Here is a 20743-nt window from a genome sequence, read left to right on the forward strand (position 1 = left end):
AGGTGGAAAGTGCCTGACACAGCTAATTAACAGCCAACCTGAAGTAATTCTTAATTAAAATAATATGAATTCTCATAGCAAATTTAAAAATAATAATAATAGGAAGACAAAGGAGTCTCAACTTCTCATTTAAAGACTGCAAGAGTATTCATTAACTCAAACAGATTCTGATATTTTTGTCACTAATTGGTTTTTTGATCAATCAGATCAGCTATTTTGCTATTTATTGGGCAAAAAGGTCCGAATTGGGCTGCTTGTGTGAATGCAGCCATTTAGGCCTATCAAATAATTAATAATATAGTCTGTTGTCAGAAAGTGTCATGGCATAAAATGTCATTTTCGCATAAAAGCTAAGAGGGAGGGGAGCTACAAAAGTTGAGAGAAATAGTGAGTCTGAAAGCCAGCCTGTCAGCTCTCCCCCCTCATATGACAAAGTAGTTTGAGGACAACAGACAGGCCCTTCCCTCTCCCCCAGAACGACGGCCACTGCTCGTTCCTGTAGAGACTCACTATTTATAAAAAGGACACTTCAAACAGCACTTTCTACTGTCCTCCATCACCCAGAGCTCTTGTTTTTGTCATTCTAAAATGATTTTATGGAAGATAAAACGTTTGCCAAACAGCCCTGCAGTTTCTTTCTTCACCCGTTCTGTTTGACATCTATAGCACGTCACTGAAACGTTGAGGAAAATCTATAATCGCCTGTAGTTTCTCAATACAAAACCACACGTTTCCTGAGCGGTCCTAGAAAATAATTGGTTCCTCAGATGACAATGAAAACCCACCTGGATCCTGTTCATAGATTATGTCCAATACCCAGTGTTCAGACCTATAAATTATATTTGGCATTCCCTATAGCTTTTAACAAAAAAAAAATCAGTTTTATTGTCACATACACTGGAGCAAATGAGGGTTATGTGCCATGCTCACAGGTAGAGACAGATTGTTCCCCTTGTCGGCTCGGGTATTCGAACCAGGGAACTTTCACCTAATGCAGAAATTATAAATATGCTATGATAGGATCAAGTCATTCACTAGCAACAAGTCCTACCGGGAATAAGCAGAGGGGGGAAAGTAACGCCTCGGCACGGCACATTCCCTTAAAGCTTTCCCCCCCCCCCATACACAAAACACTATGAAATGATCGATCGCTAGGTTGTTAGTGGGTCCATTAAATGTGTATGTAAAAACATTCAATTTAACAAAACCATTTCACATCCAATTATTCTATTCTCCCAGTCAAATGCTGACCTAAATATGGACTTTTGTCAGTCTGTACTCATCACCAGATACATTTTTTTCCATCATTGGGCAGATGCTTTCACTGAAATAATGATTACCGGCACCATTTAATTCAGTTTTGAATTTGTGGAATAAATTGGTCTATTGAGGTCAGCATGGGACACCTCATAAGAGGCAGTACAATGTGTTGTATTTCACAGGGGCATGCTGGATTAGGTAATTAATCAAACTGTCTGTGGTGTAATGAGGTTTTACCAGCCCTTTAATCCCCAGGAAATTAATCAACTGGAATTAAACAATTGTGAGCATCTTATAAAAGGTGAAGCTTTAAGCCCAGAAAACCAATAAGCACCCTTCCAGATTTCCCCCCTCTCATATGTCCTGTGTCCAGTTGTAAAAAAACAAATAGATCAAAACTTACATAAATACTCATTTTATTGGCTCATGATTTAGAATATTTACAGTGTTTTCAGCAACATTTGATAAACAAATGACCAGAACTACAGGTGAGGGTGAGATAATAACTCCAAAAATAAGACAATGTGATTTCCCCCAACAAAAAAATAAATTTCAAACAGTGTCATCTTAACACCCATTACAAGACATCATACAATATCCACCCAAAAAAGTGAAAAACATTTGAAGGACATTTGAGTCTCATCATTAGTCATAGTGAAATAATTGCGTTTATTAGACTCAGGTCTCCACAATATCAGTATACTAAAATGAGAATTGTATTAAAAAGCCATGTTAAAAAGCGTTTAAAAATACACATACTCACTCACTAGTCAGTGCAGCAAAATTTAGCAAAGAGGTTGGAATAAATAAAGTAAAAGTGTGATTGTGCATGTACGGAATACAGAACAGGAGGACGGGTCAGTTAGTACAAGAAGGTGCCGAAGCTGCCCATGCCGTTTCTCCTGAACTGGTTGTCCTGTATGGAGACAAACATCTCCTGGGAGAGCAGGTTGTCATCTGCCTGGGTCACTCCCAGCTCCTTCAGCCTGCTCTTCCGGCGTCGCTGCTTCTTGGCTGATGTGGCCACCAGCTCCCTCTTGATGGCATCGTTGCCCTCCGTGAACTCCGGAGGTACGACGTAACAAGACGAATAGGGGACTGGTTCCTTCACAGAGCAGTCGTCCACCACGATGAGCTGCACGTCCACACCCACCTGCATCTTCCCCTCACCCTTCATGTCCTCGTTCCCTTCTATATCCAGTTGCTCATCTGGAAAATAATGTGAATCTGTTCATGACAGGCTTGTTAACACCCCGCTGTGACATTCAGACCTAATACCACCACTTCCACTTCCTTCTCCATCATGGCATTCGGATTTGTCATGTATGAAAACACCACGCCTTCCTGTGAAACATTACTATATTCTGTTCAAATCAGACTGACAGTGTATTCTAACAAAGACTGCCCTTTGGGATCAATAGTAGATAATTGCTTTGCTCTTACCTTTTCAAATCCAAATGCGAGCAGCCTCTTTACGACGTTTAAAGTGGGGAATGGAGTGTTGAGAAATGTTTTATTAACAGCTTTTTTTCAAATTCCGGAGGGGAAATAACAAAGCACCATAATGGACATCATCTTTTCAATAACAACGCAAATGACAATTACTACCCAGTTGTTGGCTTAGTAGTGTCTCCGCAAAATTCATGAATGTTGTAGATAACATTTTTAAAGGGTAATCTGAAGAGAAGAGATAGCTTTGTTTATTTCATTTGTTTAAGTTCAAATTTCTGCCACTTTCGCTCATTCTCCTGCCTGGGATAGAGGTATTTATTCCTGTGTACTGGGGTTAAACAATAAGGCATATTCCATTAGAGGACATCGGAGCGTGAGGGAGATGAAGAGAGCACTCCAGACGTATTTTAAGCCATGCCACCTTCAGCTGCACCTTTTATTCTGTAGCTGCCCTGGACTGAAGGTCAAGCACATTTTCTCACAAACTTCCCAGTGAAACCAACTCAGCCTTCCAGAGATAGTAAACCCATTGATGTGTCTCGTGTGACAGTCCTGTCTTGTTGATTCTACCTATGGAAATCTATTGGAACTTCAGTATTGGATTATGTGCTTGAATGGGAGTGCTGGTACTCAACGCTCAAATTAAATTCTCTAAGTAGTAATTACATTTCCCCTCAGAGGCATTACAGTTTTTTCCTTGTTTCGTCCATGTTTCTTTTCCTTCCATGTAAGAAAGTTCTAGTAGCTTGTGCGGTGTTAGTTCTGTATCTTAAGCTTGCTCGCTTGTTTCAAATCTCAATTTTCATAAAGACAAAACTCGATTTGGAACGCCAGCGATGCAAAATATGTGATAGATTTGATAAGTGTCAATGCATCACTAGTTTCCATCTAGACTGTTGTACTCCACCCATTTTTTTATACATTTTTTAAATCATATTCCTGAGGAAAACTTCCCCAGGCTTTGGAACTAGTTCATACCTGTAGGAGTGTCTTCCTGTGCAACCTCGCCCGGTACAGCATCACTAGGTTTGACCAGGATCACTCCGTATCCCTCGTTGTTGTGGATCACATTGTTCACCATGGTGATCCTGGGCATGGTGTCCAGCTCATCGGCAAAGTCCTGGGGGGTTGAAGGGATGGAGGAGGTTGACAGATGAGCAACAGAGAGAGGGGGAAAGACAGGCATAAACAGAGTCATCACATCAGTCTTCCTGCTTAAGTTGTCCTGGCCAAGTCCAACACACTGAGCAGAGAGACAACAGGAAGGAAAGCTCTGTGTGAGGGAGCGATAAACACACTACCGTTCTAGCCTCAGGGAATGAGATAAGACCCCGGGAACGCATCTGAAGGTAACAAGGGAAATAAGTCCATATTTGTTTTTGCGGTGTGTGTGTGCATTTTAACATCTTTCTCCACTAAATTCAATTTCGGTTGAGGGAAGATAATGCCACAGGCTTAGAATTGAACTGAACCTAGGAAGAGATGGAGGTTGGATGTGCTTGTGCTAGGAGCAGTAATATACCGATTGGTAAATGACCAGTAGAACTTCAAATCTCTCACCTTGATCAGGATCCCTTCTTTGCAGTGATGTATGCCATTTCCCACCATACGGCAGACACTGCCAGGGTAGATCTCCACACCAGCTCCCTAGAGCACAACAGTTATCAGCATGTAGAGACACAGCTAGGCTACTACACGGCCTCAGACACACACAATGATTAACATGAGAGCTAGATCTGTACTAATAAAAAAATAAAAGCCACCGTGAAAGAGTGATGAGCGTCAATGACCTCTCACCTTAGAGCCGTAGAGGTCACACATGTTCATGGTCAGGTGGGCTGACGTCCGCACAATGACACCTGTCGTCTCGCACTGAAGGACACAGTTCTCCATCTCCAGCTTACCCTGACGTACACCTGGAGACAAGAGGGAAATAAGATGAAGATGAAGATTGACACCAGGAGGTAAATAAAGAGGCCAGCTAGATCCTAGTATTCCGAATGCGTGTATGACCATAACTCCATTCTCCTCCTGGAAAGTCATTGATATATTGCTGTTGCCAGATGTTAAGCAGTGCCAGCAGCTTAGGCAGAATTACTAACGCAGGACAATGGGTAGAGTTGGGGGGCAGGGTAGATGTAGAGGCAGCATCACATTGGGAGAAGGACTAAGAGGACTCACAGAGGATGCCTTCGATAGCGTCGTGCTGGATGAACTTGATGTTGGAGACCTTCACGTCGGCTCCTGTTGACTCCACAAACGAGTCCCCTTTGTTCTTCTTCTCAATCACCACCTCATCAGGTAGGCCGAACCCTGAAAAGAAAGAAGATTTATTAGCCTAAATCAGGGCCTAAAATTTACTTTTTGGTCCACCAGCCACCAGAGCAGGTAGATTTAAAAATCTACCAGCCACTCAGCTCTACCCCCCCCCCCCCACACAAAAAAACAGAAGAGCATGCTTTGTAGTCTTCTAAAACAAATGCATTACTAGTAAGAAGTAATGTTGTATATTGTTTAATTAAATTTGTGGCCTGAGTATTTGGTTTGCGCTTAGTGGGACTATCATTTCTTTTCAACCGGAGAATGGCCCAAAACACACCTCAAGGCTGTGAAAGGGCTATTTGACCAACAAGGAGAGTGATGGAGTGCTGCATCAGATGACCTGGCCTCCACAATCACCCGACCTCAACCCAATTGAGATGGTTTGGGATGAGTTGGACCGCAGAGTGAAGGAAAAGCAGCCAACAAGTGCTCAGCATAAGTGGGAACTCCTTGTTGGACTGTTGGAAAAGCTGGTTGAGAGTATGCTAAGATTGTGCAAAGCTGTCATCAAGGCAAGGGTGGCTATTTGAAGAATCTCAAATATATTTTGATTTGTTTAACACTTTTTTGGTTAAAACATTATTCCATATGTATTATTTCATAGGTTTGATGTCTTCACTATTATTCTACAATGCAGAATTTTTTTTTTTTTTTTTGAAAAACCCTTGAATGAGTAGGTGTTCTAAAACTTTTGACCGGTAGTGCATGTCTGCGGCAGAGGGACAAGAGAGCCATGAAAAAGGCATTTTGATCAGTCATGGAGATAAGTGCTGAAAACATGTTGGCTCAGCATTTAAAAAGATGGCGAATAGAATGATAAGCTATTAGGTTTTGGCGTAGGTACAGCCGACTAGCGCTAGCTAACATTAACTACCTAGCAATAATATAAACATAGAGTCACAGTATCGATAGAAACTCTGCAAAAACAATAGCGCAATACTCTATTACTGTATTAATTCCCCCCCCCCTCACCAACTGGACATAAAAATAATACATTTAGATTAAATTGCATTTGCTCCATCTTTGCATGCTGACAGCTGGGACAACTGGGTCATGGCTCAATGGCCACAGTGTTGGGTCCGAACACTCCTTCCAACCTCACAGTGGTGTACATGACAAGTAGCGATTCAGCACAATCCCAGGCAGGCAGGCAGAATGTGATGGACAGTGTTCTGACGGCTAGGGTTCATTATTCTCTGTTCCTTGACAGATGGCATGGAGACAGGTGTTCCACAATGTGGCCAACAATTCTACAGCACTGGCTAGGTTCCACACTCTGCCATTGGAAAGGCCAAAGGCTGAATATCGATTGGTAAAGTCATAGGCCCATGCACACATCCAGGAGAGAAAAACCCTATTCCCAGTGGACTTCATGACTGGCAAAAATGTGCTGCTGCTTAGAGAATTAATTTTCAAAAACGCTAAAACGGGTGCACTGATTGCAGATCACGAATGCAGTCTGTTCTTAACAAGTGTTAACTGACTGAACCTCCTCACTAATGAATTCTAATGTCTCCTCAGGAACACGCTTTCAGAAATTCTCGCAATACTTATTATGAAGATAGATCATATGCATTTTTTCCCCATCCATCTTTGATACAGCAATATCCAAAAAGCAATAAGCGCCTGTGTGTGCCCTGCTCCTCTAAATATCAAAGGCTCTTTGGTGGGAGGGAGAATTCTATTATGGTAATCCAGTGGTGGTCTAATTGAGTTGCTCTTTTCCTGTCGTGGTGCAGTGCCAGGCAGCGTCGCATCTTATTTCCACACCCTCTTTATCTCAGCTTTCAGGGGTTTCCTAGCACCACAGGAGGGCACGCACATAGAAACAGACGCATGTAAACAGCCCCTCCAACCTCCCCTCCCTCTATCCAACTCGGCAGGCCCTGCATTTACATAAAGAGACTGACACGGCGCCTCTGCTCTGACCTCTCCTCGCCCGCGCTAGCCTTCTCTATGCATTAATATCATCCCCGTTGAAATGCTTACTGCGCCAGCAATCTCTATTTTATTCCCGAGGGCTCCCTCTGTACATCCCACATCCTCTCTGCTATACGTTCATTTCACTCCATGTGCTGTAGATTGAGTGGTTGTTTTACCTTCGACAAGCATTAACCCACCACATAGTACAGCCAGTACCGTAAAAGTATAATCTGCTGGTGAACACTTGATTTCATCTGAAACACTTACACAAGTGTTCAATATGAAAATAACTTCCATGGCCATAACAGTACTTAGCAGCACATTAGTCACAGATATAGCAACAGATTCTTTAGTGACAGAAAGGGATGGAAGGATTCAGACAACCTGCAAAATGTGTTGAACAACTCACATTAAAAAAAAAAATATATATATATATATATATATATTAAAAATGACATTTTTGCAATGACTGAACATCAGACTTCAATGAATGGAAAACAGAAAATCAGAGGCCTCCTGCTGGATTCAGATAGTGGAATCTGGATTTTCGCAATACCAAGCTTCCAGATTATACTTCTCATTACCTGAATCCAGCAAGAAACATCCCTGGCTGGCTAATAGCAACAAAGGATACATACATAACAGTGCAGGCTGTGGAGGGGAGGACACCTCATAATAATGGCTGGAAATGGAATGAATGGAATGGTATCAAACATGCGTTTGATACCATTCCATTCCAGACATTATTATGAGCGGTCCTCCCCCTCAGCAGCCTCCACTGATGCATACAGGTAACTGACAAAATAAAGGAAACAACACAATGTCTCAATAGAGTGTTGGGCCACCACGAGCCGGAACAGCTTCAATGCACCTTGTCATAAATTCTACAAGTGTCTGGAACTCTATTGGAGGGATGCAACATTCTTCCACAAGAAATTCCATAATTTGGTGTTTTGTTGATGGTGGTGGAATCTCCCATACGTGTTCAATTGGGTTGAGATCTGGTGACAGACGGCCATGGCAAATGGTTTACATTGTTTTAAGTCAGGAACCCCGCCTGTGTGGAAGCACCTACTTTCAATACACTCTGTATCCCTCATTGAGTTGTTTCTCCATTACTCTGGCAGTTACCTGTACATACATACAGCAGTAGTGCACCCTGCCATTATAAAGGCTGCTTGCAGACATGTGAAACATTACCTTCCACTGATATGGAGTCTGGGATACTGATGGAGCTGGTGACATTGTAGTGTCCTGGAAGGACGATGACCACGTCTCCCTCGTAGCAGGCACTCACAGCCAGCAGGGGCTCACTGTAAAACTAACATTTAGAGCAGTTCCAGTACACGGTCGGTCTATACAACACAGATCTGCGCTCATGACTAAACAAAGAAAGACACAAAAACACATGTTTTCTGCTTCTAACGTCTCAGTGGAATACAAAGATACTAGAGCCGAGGCATTCAGGCAAACAGACACAGCTTCTACAAATCCTGGTGGATTGCCAGTGTACAGGAACTAGGGAGGTCAAATAAAAAAAGCCCACACACCTTAGCAAATCCCAGCGCATTAGACCAATACACAAGTGTGACATAGTTAGAGAACTTAACCATTGGTTTTCATCTCTGGTCATCTCATTAAACAGGCCATTTGAAATGGAAACCTAGGCAAATTTAAATTTGACAAAATACAATATGCCTAAGAATGGACAAATGTCATGGATAAAAAATAAAAAAAAAAGATTTTATTTGTTTGCCATACCTGTACTTCAAACTCTTCCCCTGAGAATTCGGGCCCTAGCTTGTCTGCAATCAGGCTCTGCAGCTGGCTGACTGTAGTGGAGACAGACACGACATGGACCATCCGGCCACCTGAGACACGAGGCCCCTTGGCCCTGCACGACTGCTGCCCTGAGTTCACCTTGTACCCCAGCACATACCTGCAGTGTCAGGAGAGAATAGATTTATGTATAAGAACACAATGGTACAGCATTGGACAAAGCAGAATGGTTGCATCTCCACTTTCCAATAGCGTCTCAAAGTATAGGCCAGGGGAGGCTGCTGAAGGGAGAATAATTGCCGGAACGGAGCAAATGGAATGGCATCAAACACCTGGAAAACCCATGTGTTTGATACCATTCCATTGATTCCGCTCCAGTCATTACCACGAGCCCGTTCTCCCCAATTGAGGTGCCACCAAGTGTGCGTTAGTAGTAACTCTAAATTCAACTGCTGTCACTCTGTTGTATTCTAACCAGAATATGATGCATTGAATTGGACTGTAGTGTAGTGCCATTCTGTGAGAGGTTTTGCGCTCAACTGGGGCAGTATAGGTCAAACATGTTAGCTCAGGGACAGAGGTGAATCCAATAGCCTTTACGCCGTCTTCCTATTTTTCCCTCTGTTAGGAGACCAACTCCATCAGTCACACAACTACTCCCTCACACACTCTGCAGAGGCACTGATAGCGCCTCTCAGTCTTCCCACCCCGTGTCCCCTTGGCCAGCTACCTGAGCAGCGGGTTCTCAATGATCCGGAGTTTGCGCTTCAGAGCCTCCATCTGCTCGTACATCCTTAGGCCCTCCACCATGGACACGTTGTCCAGCTCCGACTCCGAGTCGCTGCTGATGCCGTTCCGTAGGCTAGAAAACTCATGGAACTTCTGAGAGCAGCGTGCCAAAAGAGAGTAATACTCTGCCACAAGTCCAGCAGGCACCCGATCCTCCAGAATATCATAAAACCTACAGGGTTGACAGCCACAGAGGGAGAAATACTCATTTTGATTTCCTTAAAACACAATCGCATTATGAGGACTGTTGGGAACAAAGTGTTCAGCAAGAGAGGGCAACGAGAGGTTAAGGTCAGATAACTTTAGAGGAGATGCTCAGAGCACAATATTGTTTGTTTGATGGCCTTGTCCGGCATTTGAAAATGTTCTTAACCATTATTTGGAGAAGGAATCGACACCCTCCATTCTATCTAAGGAGCCGGTCATGAATGGGTTAAAGACATTCTTTGTCTATTAAAAGCAAAATCGGCAACAGTGTCCTTGGTATAAATTAGGAGCTGATTGGTCTAACATTAACAAGCTTGTGGATTTCTGCTGAAGCCAATAAGATATGTTAAACCCCTTCTCCACCCATAAACAAAATAGGAGACGCCACAGTATGCTCACAATCCCCAGGAACATACTGCCATCTAGTGTCCAAGGAATAATCTGCACCCTCTCACTAACAGCCTTGAACATATCCAGCTCCAACCATTAGACACAGAGCTTGCTCAAGTGTTCCTGAACTGCACTCATTTACAATGCTCTACAGGTTCCTATGCCATATGGCCATTCTGATAGCGGCATTAAAATAATGGGTTCAAGCTAGCCGTGTCATTGGCAGATCTGAACCAATACAGCCTAAATGAGAATGTGCACACACTGACTAATCTTTCCCCCCCCCCCCCCCCCCCCCCCCCCTCTACACGTACAGCCTGAGGCGGGGCTCCACACATCTGACAAAGTAGTCAAAGTCATCATTCTCCTCCTCTTCGTCCCACTGTCTCCAGATGTGTTTGTAGAAAAACCTAAGAAGAAAAAGGTTTGAGACAGTTCAGACAAGAGATTTCACAGCACAGAAGCAGAACCAGTTGCTCCAGTGTATTATCGGTCTGTCACACCACGAAATTTGAACACACCCTTCTGTTATTTAGTATCACATAAGAACTAGTCCATATATTTTTTTTTCTGCCGCTGTAATGTGACGGGTGATGTCGGTTCTGTCTCGTCTGTCAAATCAAATTTTGTCACATGCGCCGAATACAACAATGGTAGACCTTGCCATGAAATGCTTACTTACAAGCCCTTAACCAACAGTGCAGTTCAAGAGTTAAGAAAATATTTACCAAATAAACTAATGTAAAAAATTATAGAAAGTAACACAACGAAATAACAATAACCAGACTATATACAGGGTACCAGTCCCGAGTCAATGTGCGGGGGTTAGGGATGAAAGGGTTACCGGTTTCACGATGAACCACGTTAAAATTCCAGACGATAAGTATTACCGTTTCAAATTTTTATTATCATTAAAACCGTGTTAGATTACGACGGTTTGAAAAACTCACGGTAAATACTGTCCAGCATCAACCAGAGTGAGCAACAGTCTGACGCAGGCGCAGCATGCAACGTGGGTTTTGTTGTGTGTGAAAGCATGGCGGAAGGCAGTGACAGCGCTCGGGAGATTTTTCAGCCTTCTAAGAGGACCAAATCTGAAGTGCGGTCGTATTTTGGGTTTTAGGGGAACTTAATCGAAGATGGTCACCCTGTCTGCAGAACATGCAAATAAAAAAAATTGCTGCGAAAGTGGGCAACACTTGTGACCAACACCCACTACTTTATAGCGAATGCAAGGTAAGCTTTTACCTCAATGCATGATGTGGGGACTTCGGAATGGGTGAAAAATGCCATGGTTTGTCTGTTTAACTTGCTAATAGCTTGTCAATAATGTAAACTGAAGCTTTCAGTGTTACCTACTCTTGAAAAAAACACTACACGTTGTTCTGCTGAATGCATCGTGTGTCTGCAGACTCTATTCACCCATTGCACAAGTTATGTACAGCCAGAAGAGGACTTCCTAGGTTCTGGCCTTTCTTGGGAGTTTTTCCTAGCCACGGTGCTTCTACACCTGCATTGCTTGCTGTTTGGGGTTTTAGGCTAGGTTTCTGTACAGCACTTTGACATCTGCTGATGTAAGAAGGGCTTTATAAATACATTTGATTTGATGTAGTTTAGTCACCCAACCAAGATATTTTGGTCATTTACAATCCGGCAGACGTCGACTTGGTTGTAAAAGTGTTCCAACAGGAGACACACTATAGACTCCTATACAAGAATCCTGTATTTATGTCAATTGTTGGGCTCATCGCAATTATCATTGTCTTCTTAAGACTCATTTGTATTCATGTAAATTGTGCATGGGGTCATTGCACATTCTCAAATGCAACACAGAAAGACTGTGTGTGAACAATAATAATAATAACGTAACACCAATATTAATAATACATTTTCTATTCCCTTGTTTACAGAGTGGGCGTGCAGCAGGCAAACCCAGTGATACTACTGGTCCCTCCTCATCTACAGTTGTAACACACCTGAGCAAGCATTTAAAAAAGGCAGGCTGCTTATGCACCCACATCAAAAAATGCTCAAGACCTAACTGCAGCCCTTTCATTAAGTTGAGAGGCCTGGCTTTCTGAGGCTGATGAAGGTTGCTGTGCCTCACTACAAAGTGAGTGCTGCTAATTCTATTTGTTTGTTTGTTTATTTGATTGCTAAGGTTGTGTTCATTTAAACCTGCACTAGGGAAACTTTTACCTCATGGCCACATGTGCCATCGTTAATGTTATTATTTTAATGTTTATGCGCACAAAAAGTGCATAGTGCTGCTAATTCTATTTGTTGGTTTTCAATATAAAACTTGGTGAAATGATTTCAGTGTGTGGATCAGTACATTATTAACATTTCCAGCACATTTTAACAATACCGCGATAATACTGATACCCGTGGTCACTATAACCATGATATGAAATGTTCATATCGTTTCATCTCTAGCGGAGATACAGGTTAGTTGAGGTAATGTGTACATGTAGGTAGGGGTGAAGTTACCTGTCCATTGACATTATTCTGAGTGCTTTTGTAAAAAAAAGTTGACATATTGCAGCTTTTACCACTCCAAAAAATAAGTTCTTCTAAAGTTCAAGCGGCCAAAAAGACAAGAGGGATACATTTTCACACACACACACACACACACACACACACACACACACACACACACACACACAGTAAGAGATGTTAGTCAGGCACAGCAAAATGGAATATCAGTTCCACCCCATGCAAAGTCCTACAAGAGGCCTGTTTCAATAATTATTATGGCGGGGGGGAAAAAATCGCCCTGGGAACTTTTTCTGGTGCTTTCTAATCTGACATGGAAAGAATAACTGTGGCTTTAACAGCCCTTTGAATAAAAACCTCAGCAGTTTTATTAACAATAGGGACTTACCGGAGGTGCTCAAGTGCCAGTGCAGTCTGGTCAAAGTCCCCAGACTCATCAAACACCACATGTAGCTCCTGCAGAGGCACTTTGTGCAGCGTGGCCTCTAAGAGGGTATTCATGGCTGCCTCTGTGAGCTCGCAGCCTCTCGTCTCACACTGCAGGGGCACCACCAGCTTCACCTTGGCTTTCAGCTCCTTACAGTTCACATCCACCACCTGAGGAAAGGGGCACAAGTATGAGGTTGTAACCTTTATATGACAATTTTTCCAAGGGTAAATGGTTAGGCTACCCTGTTTGACTACTTCTGATCAGATCCAACCATCTGTATAACATTGGAAAAAAATAGCTGTTTCACTGTTTAACCAGACCTCTGGATTCAGATTCCCTATAAAACTGCATCCAGAGTACAACTGTTCCAATTCATTCATGCAGTGTACAAAGCACAGCTCCTTTAGACAAGTCTCTTGCTGGGAAATCTTTCAGGTCGAAGTGACTTACCTCCACTAGCACATCAAAAACGTCTGTGCACCACTGTGCCTGCCAGTCACAAGGCTCCAGAACCTTCTCCAGGTAGTCAGCTGTGAAGGCCTTCACCTCTGATGTTTTACAATCACCTGTGCAAAACAGCACAGACAGCATCTGAGACAACACCTCAAGTCAGCTTTGTTTAGATTTTTCATTGGGAGCCTTGAAGATCGATCAATATGGTTGGTGTAATCATCTTTCATCCTCTTTAGCCAGTAAACCTGACAACTGAATTTATGCAAGAATGTGTAAGGTTACATACCTAGCATGTAGTCTTGATAGGCTTTGAATCTCTCGTAATAAAGCAGTTCATTTGTCTGAAAGGTGTCAGGAAGGGATGCATCTCCTACGCATTCATCACGTTGCAACTGAGTACCAGCCATATCAGAGTTGAAGTAGTCTGTGCCGCTGTCACGGTCATCCTCCTCATTCTGAAAAAGTCCTGTGTTAGAAAATAAAGCATAAGTTAGATTGATATATAATTTACATAATTTACTACTTGGATGCATAGTGTAACGTGGTTTCCTTCCCTTTTGCCCTATCCTTCATGATCAATTATTGATCTGGCATGGCCTAGCAGCAGGTATTTATCAAGGGGAGACGAAATAATTCCATGAATAGGTACTGATACATTTTCTCTCTCTATCAGTTCTTTGAAATACAGCAAATAGAGATGAAATTAGATATACCTAGCCTTATTTGCTGTTATGAGTCAACAGTTGGCGGCATTGCATGTTTAGCTAGTTACAGTAACATTAGATAACTAGCTAAGTAAATTGACGAACGTTAGCTTGCCAACATTATTAGCTAGGCTAGCTGCACGGTTGAGATGTGCAACAATAGTTAAACAAAACCTTGTCTGACAACATCTTCTTGTCGCAAATTAAAATCTCTGGCGTCCTCTTCTAATTCGACATTTGACTCCAAATCCACTTTGTCTGTCTTGTTCTGTCCACTTTCACTTGAAGTAATTGAATCTGCTGTCGACATCATTCCATCGGCCGCCGTGTCTCCTCCTGCTTCAAGCTGAGGCTCCGTCATAGATGAACAACCGTCTTCTTCAGCCAATGTACAACTTTCAAACTAGGCACAGCAGAGGTCCGAATGTACAATGAAATCCAGCACTAAAATGACAGGTGAGTTAGCGAACTAACTGTGCCTTTCCTAAGAAATGCACTTTCACATTGCTCATTTCAAAATTTCCCCGGTTTACGGAGTCTCGACCAATGAGCATTGCCGTTGGCTAAAGGTTTGGCGTGGTTCCATTGATAGGCGTTCCCAATAGTAAACCAGTTCTTTTTTCCTTTTTACATATGAGTGCAAATGTATCACAAATTGTAAAGAATCTTTGATAATATATTACATTAGAGACATTTATATACAAAGGAAATGCCTGGTCTTCCCTATACCTTTGACCTGTTCTATTGTTTATTCAGACCAGTGCATATGGGAGCCTCCGGAGGAAGTTGAGGAACGCACTTTGACTATTGAGATGCAGAACAAAAATAATAAAGAGAGAGAGATAGAGGGGGAGAAAGAGATATAAAGATAGAGAGGAGAGAGAGATATCCTTGACCGAGATAAAAGCCTTAAAGGGATACTTTGGGATTTCGGCAATGATGCCCTTTATCTACTTCCCCAGAGTCAGATGAACTCGTGGATACCATTTTATTGCCTCTGTGTCCAGTACGAAGGAAGTTAGAGGTAGTTTCGTGAGCCAATGCTAACTAGCGTTAGCACAATGACTGGAAGGGTATCTACTAGCATGCTAGCAGATACCATAGACTTCAAGTCATTGCGCTAGTTAGCAACTTCCTTCAAAATGCACATAACATAACAAGTGTATCCACAAGTTCATCTGACTCTGGGAAAGTAGATAAAGGGCTTTATTACCAAAATTCCAAAGTACCCCTTTAACATTTTTCACGTTCAAGTGGTAGCCTACTGCTGACAGCATCCTTTTCAGTGGTGGAGTGGGAATACAGTCATTGTTTCTGGGCAGTGTTTTACACACCAAGCAGTAGTCCTGACTGAGGTAATAGTGAGTCAGTGATGTCGTTTCAGAGGGACAGTGCACAGATGGAAGGAATGAGTAAGAAAGAGCAGAATGAGAAGGGGGGGTGGGGGGAGAGTGGGGGATGTCAAGAATAAGTCTTTAAAATGAGATGGACAGTGGTGACTGGTGACGTCCTGATCCTAGTCAGAGCAATATGGTGTCAACCTCCTGATTATACCTGTCCATCAGCATCTCAGTCTTAATCCATCAACCTAATCAGGTACATCAAACTGGCCAGGTCACTATAAATAACATTCAATTCAAACTGTGGATTTACATTCATTCACTATTGGAAAATGTCTGTTTACACTGAGCATTATTAGAGGATTGTTTTATTGTCAAGCATGTTGTTGACTGTGGTATAAATCAGCATCTACATGATAAACATGGTGGCTATTCTGACACGTAGCTTGTCACATGCTATTTTTCATGTTGGCTGAGCACATATAATCTGATGACTGGGTAACAACATACAGAGGACCACAGGATAACAAATGGACATCTCTGTTTGTATGATCTTGTGAACTTGTCAAGCCAGCAAGCATTTGCATCAGAAATGAAACAATGATTTCAGTAATAAATGTGTTATGTGTAAGGTGCATGTTGTGTTATTGTATAAGTACCAATCTAAGGAAAATCTGAACTATCAAAATTGCAACATCCTTTGGACTTGATTATAATGTCTCACACAAATTAAATATATAGACCTAGCTATTAGTTATAATAAAATAATATTCACATTCACAAATAGCATACTACAACTGTCCGGTTATAAAGTTAAACATATAATATATAAAAATAGTTGGTAAAAAAATACCTGACTTGAATTTTTGACAATTTGAGTCCAGTGACTGTGTATGAGGCCCATTTCACGATGTAGCTAAACTACCACTGTCAGAGCAGGATTGAAAAAGGAAATACTGTCCTCTATCGTTATTATTTGGGATAGAATCTGAGCATGAAGGTAAGCAGCACTGTCGACTTCACTAGCTAGGTTTTTGTTAATTGACAGTATTATAGCCCTCAACCACAGACAGTCATAAATCATTATTAGAAGTTGACCTACAAACTACACACCTAGTTGTTTACGACTGTTTATGACGAGTTTGTGGGATATTTTCATGGGATGTGTTTATATAGTGAAAGGCTTATGTTGCTGTGCTTTAGTAGGCCCAGTGCAAGGCCTTGTCAGATGCAGCCCTAGTCCCTGAAGTTCATACTTCTGTCCAGTAGGTGTCAGCAGAAACATTTTCAAGAGGCAGATTAATTGTTCAATTCATATTTATTATCAAATACATTACAGTATTATCAAAGATTGATTTTATTTCAAAAGGGGTAAAGTGAACTTGCTGGTGATGCAGAAAAGAAATCCTCAGTAAGGAGGCAAATAGGGGCCTTTTGAGTTGAAAGATTGAATGTTCATATCTATTTTCTTGAGAATTTTAAACCCTTGTGAGAATATTTGAGTATGTTAAGTGTTAATTATTGTTTTTTGAGACCTTAATGTGTAAGGAACACATGTTCTGTGGGTGTTCACAGATGGACTGTCATTTAGGCCGCTTCAGCCTCCTGACAGCATGCCCACGTAGCCTACACTCAAAAAAATGCTGGGTTAGAAACAACCCAATTATTTATTCTATTTTTGGTAGCCCAGTGCAGGGTAAATACTGGACAGAGCACAAGCTGGGTTATTTTTACCCAGACAGTTGGGTTGCGTGAATAACTCAACTGGCTGGGTTGTTCAGATTACCCAAACATGGGTTAATTTAACTATCAGTTGGGTTATATTCACTTTCATGCTGGGTTGACTCAGCAGCTGGGTATTTTATAATGTAATCCTTAGGTTATTTTCAGGAGGCATGGCTTTCAGACAGTTATTTTGGGCCACCCATGAGAGTAAATGTAATTCCTGTTAATCTGTTCTGTTGTATTGTATCAGATGTTAAGATAGTACACTGCAATTTTAAATGTTCCTTATATATTTTTGCATATTACATGTTATAATATAATATGAATAATATTTAGATTATTTATTACATATTGTAATAAAGTGGTAACTATCCCAACATTGGAACATATACACTTCTGTAAGCCTCATAAAAGCTTCAAAACTGTCTGAAATGTAATTTTCTTTGAAGTTATGCGATAGGAATGGAGGAGGGGGTAGCGAGAGAGAAGTAGAGGGACAGAAGTTAGTGCTAACAATTTTTCATGTGCTAACAATACAACAGAACAGAGGAACAGGAATGACATTTACTCTCACAGGTAGCCAAAAATAACAATATCTGAAAGCAACGCCCCTACTAAGCTATGCCTACCTTCTGATCTGACCCGCTGGATCATATATCAATAATAACACAGCATCAACAACCCAACTTTGCTATTTTCTCAAGAAAACAACCCCGCTAAGTTGCCCAATGCCTGTAACCCAGCAGTTGGGTCATCCAAACACATTTCTTAGAGTGTACTCAGAGTCATCTGTCAAAATTGTACTTTTCATTGCTGCTTGCAGTTCTGTCAACGATATGACAATTTTATATATTTTGCTCTTAAGTTGCTTCATGTCGGTCACCATCAGTGGTGTAGTGGTCGTTTCCAAAGTATTCCCACAAATAACAAAAGAGACAAATGTGATTGTGTCTCAGTGTAATCAAGTTATGAAATTATTATTTTCAAATACAATTTGCAGTGTACAAGTTATTATCATTATGTTCCGACCTGACCATCCGTCCCACAGCTGAATCTAGTTGCCTACCACTGACCTAATTTATAATAAGGTAGGCCTAATTTGGTGTTTTCGGATTTTATAAAAGCACCAAATAAGGCATATTTGAGCCACTATGTGTAAGCATAGGCAATCTGCAATTAGGAGGATGCATAGTATGTATATTCTTAAATGCAATTATACAGTAGGCTACATGTCGGTTAATTGAGAAATGATGACATAAAAAAAAAATACAAGATTCGCTCCGGTACCTAAAAAAATAGCACTAGACCCTGGTCACCATGTCAGGTCAAAACAGTCCACTCTAGCCCCCTTGTTTTTTACTCGTTCGAAAAAAGTCAACCTGTCTCTGTGCACTCAGTAGTACATAGATGAAAGCTGCAATGGTCCTCCTGAGTTCCAGTCTGAAGCTGGTCCATAAGCCAAAGTTTCTGTACATCAATGTCCACAATGTCACTAAGTATAGAAAATACTGTAATTTACCAGGCACTTGTGTCACCTTATGTGGAGAACACAAATTAATCTACACTGAACAGAAATAAAAACTCAACATGTAAAGTGTTGGTCCTAAATTTCATGAGCTGAAATACAAAATCCCAGAAATGTTCCATATACACAAAAAGCTTATTTCTCTCAAATGAAGTCCCCAAATTTGTTTACATTCCTGTTAGTGAGCATTCTCCTTTGCCAAGATAATCTATCCATCTGACAGGTATGGCATATCAAGAAACTGATTAAACAACATGATCATTACACAGGTGCACATTGTGCTGGGGACAATAAAAGGCCACCCTAAAATGTGCAGTTTGGTCACACAACACAATGCCACAGATGACTCAAGTTGAAGGAGCATGCTGACTGCAGGAACTTCCACCAGAGCTTTTGCCAGATGATTGAATGTTAATTTCTCTACCATAAGCTACCTCAAACGTCGTTTTAGAGAATTTGGCAGATCACGTGTATGGTGTCGAGTGGGCGAGCATTTTGATGATGTTAACGTTGTGAACAGTGTGCCCCATGGTGGCAGTGGGGTTATGTAATGGGCAGGCATAAGCTACGGACAATGAACACAATTGCATTTTATCGATGGCAATTTGAATGCACAGAGATACTGTGACGAGATCCTGGGGCCCATTGTCGTGCCATTCACCCGCCTCCATCAGCTCATGTTTCAGAATGATAATGCAGGGTCCCATGTCGCAAGGATCTGTACACAATTCCTCGAAGCTGAAAATGTCCCAGTTCTTCCATGGCTTGCATACTCACCAAGCATGTCACACATTTAGCATGTTTGGGATGCTCTGGATCGACATGTACCACAGCAAGTTCCAGTTCCTGCCAATATCCAGAAACTTCGCACAGACATTGAAGAGGAGTGGCACAACATTCCACAGGTCACAATCAACAGCCTGATCAACTCTATGCGAAGGAAATGTCATGCTGCAAGAGGCAAATGGTGGTCACACCAGATACTGACTGGTTTTCTGATCCACGCCCCTACCACAGGAAGCACCAGTGACTTGGTCTATAAATAAGTGGTCAGATGAAGCAGATGCTAAACTACAGGACTGTTTTGCTAGCAGACTGGAATATGTTCTGGGATTCTTCCGATGGCATTGAGGAGTACGCCACATCAGTCACTGGCTTTACCAATAAGTGCATTGAGGACGTCGTCCCCACAGTGACTGTACGTACATACCCAAACCAGAGGCCATGGATTACAGGCAACATTCGCACTGAGCTAAAGGGTAGAGCTGCCGCTTTCAAGGAGCGGGACTCTAACCCGGAAGCTTATAAGAAATCCCGCTATGCCCTCCGACGAACCATCAAATAGGCAAAGCATCAATACAGGACTAAGATCGAATCGTACTACACCGGCGCCAACGCTCGTCGGATGTGGCAGGACTTGCAAACTATTACAGACAACAAAGGGAAGAGCAGCCGAGAGCTGCCCAATGACACGAGCCAACCAGACAAGCTAAATAACGTCCATGCTCGCTTTGAGGCAAGAAACACTGAAACATGCATGAGAGCATCAGCTGTTCCGGACAACTGTGTGATCACGTTCTCCACAGCCGATATGAGTAAGACCTTTAAACAGGTCAACATTCACAGGATCAGATGGATTACCAGGACATGTACTCCGAGCATGCGCTGACCAACTGGCAAGTGTCTTCACTGACATTTTCAACCTCTCCCTGTCTGAGTCTGTTATACCAACATGTTTCAAGCAGACCACCATAGTCCCTGTACCTAAGAACACTAAGGTAATCTGCCTAAATGACTACCGACCCGTAGCACTCACGTCTGTAGCCATGAAATGCTTTGAAAGGCTGGTCATGGCTCACAACACCATTATCCCAGAAACCCTAGACCTACTCCAATTTGCATACCGCACCAACAGATCCACAGATGATGCAATCTCTATTGCACTCCA

The 20743-nt window shown here is 42.0% G+C and overlaps 1 protein-coding gene and 1 long non-coding RNA gene across 2 annotated transcripts; one reads left to right on the forward strand and one right to left on the reverse strand.

Moving 5' to 3' along the window:
• Positions 1-1659: 1659 nt before the first annotated feature.
• LOC106587299 (SHC SH2 domain-binding protein 1) lies at positions 1660-14741 on the reverse strand. The gene is made up of 13 exons (XM_014175558.3): positions 14380-14741; positions 13788-13967; positions 13499-13614; positions 13007-13215; positions 10437-10532; positions 9467-9697; positions 8719-8896; positions 8158-8278; positions 4894-5025; positions 4510-4628; positions 4273-4359; positions 3691-3832; positions 1660-2469 (listed from the first exon to the last, which is right to left on the reverse strand). Exons 1-13 carry the CDS (start codon positions 14564-14566, stop codon positions 2123-2125), a joined length of 2145 nt encoding a protein of 714 aa, XP_014031033.2. The 5' UTR covers positions 14567-14741; the 3' UTR covers positions 1660-2122.
• LOC106587303 (uncharacterized) lies at positions 11163-12436 on the forward strand. Its single transcript, XR_001324408.3, has 2 exons — positions 11163-11358; positions 12033-12436. It is a non-coding gene; the product is annotated as an uncharacterized LOC106587303 (long non-coding RNA).
• Positions 14742-20743: the final 6002 nt, after the last annotated feature.

Source organism: Salmo salar, chromosome 26, assembly GCF_965601325.2.
Source record: "Salmo salar chromosome 26, fSalSal1, whole genome shotgun sequence".
Taxonomy (NCBI): Eukaryota; Metazoa; Chordata; class Actinopteri; order Salmoniformes; family Salmonidae; genus Salmo; species Salmo salar.

Bases quoted from the DNA above. Each gene is read 5' to 3' on its own strand.
- LOC106587299 (XM_014175558.3), bottom strand. From the start codon at position 14,566: ATGACGGAGCCTCAGCTTGAAGCAGGAGGAGACACGGCGGCCGATGGA. The intron at 13,968-14,379 runs GTTTTGTTTAAC...TTTCTAACACAG, and splicing joins AGAAGATGTTGTCAGACAAG to GACTTTTTCAGAATGAGGAG. The intron at 13,615-13,787 runs GTATGTAACCTT...TGTTTTGCACAG, and splicing joins CTATCAAGACTACATGCTAG to GTGATTGTAAAACATCAGAG.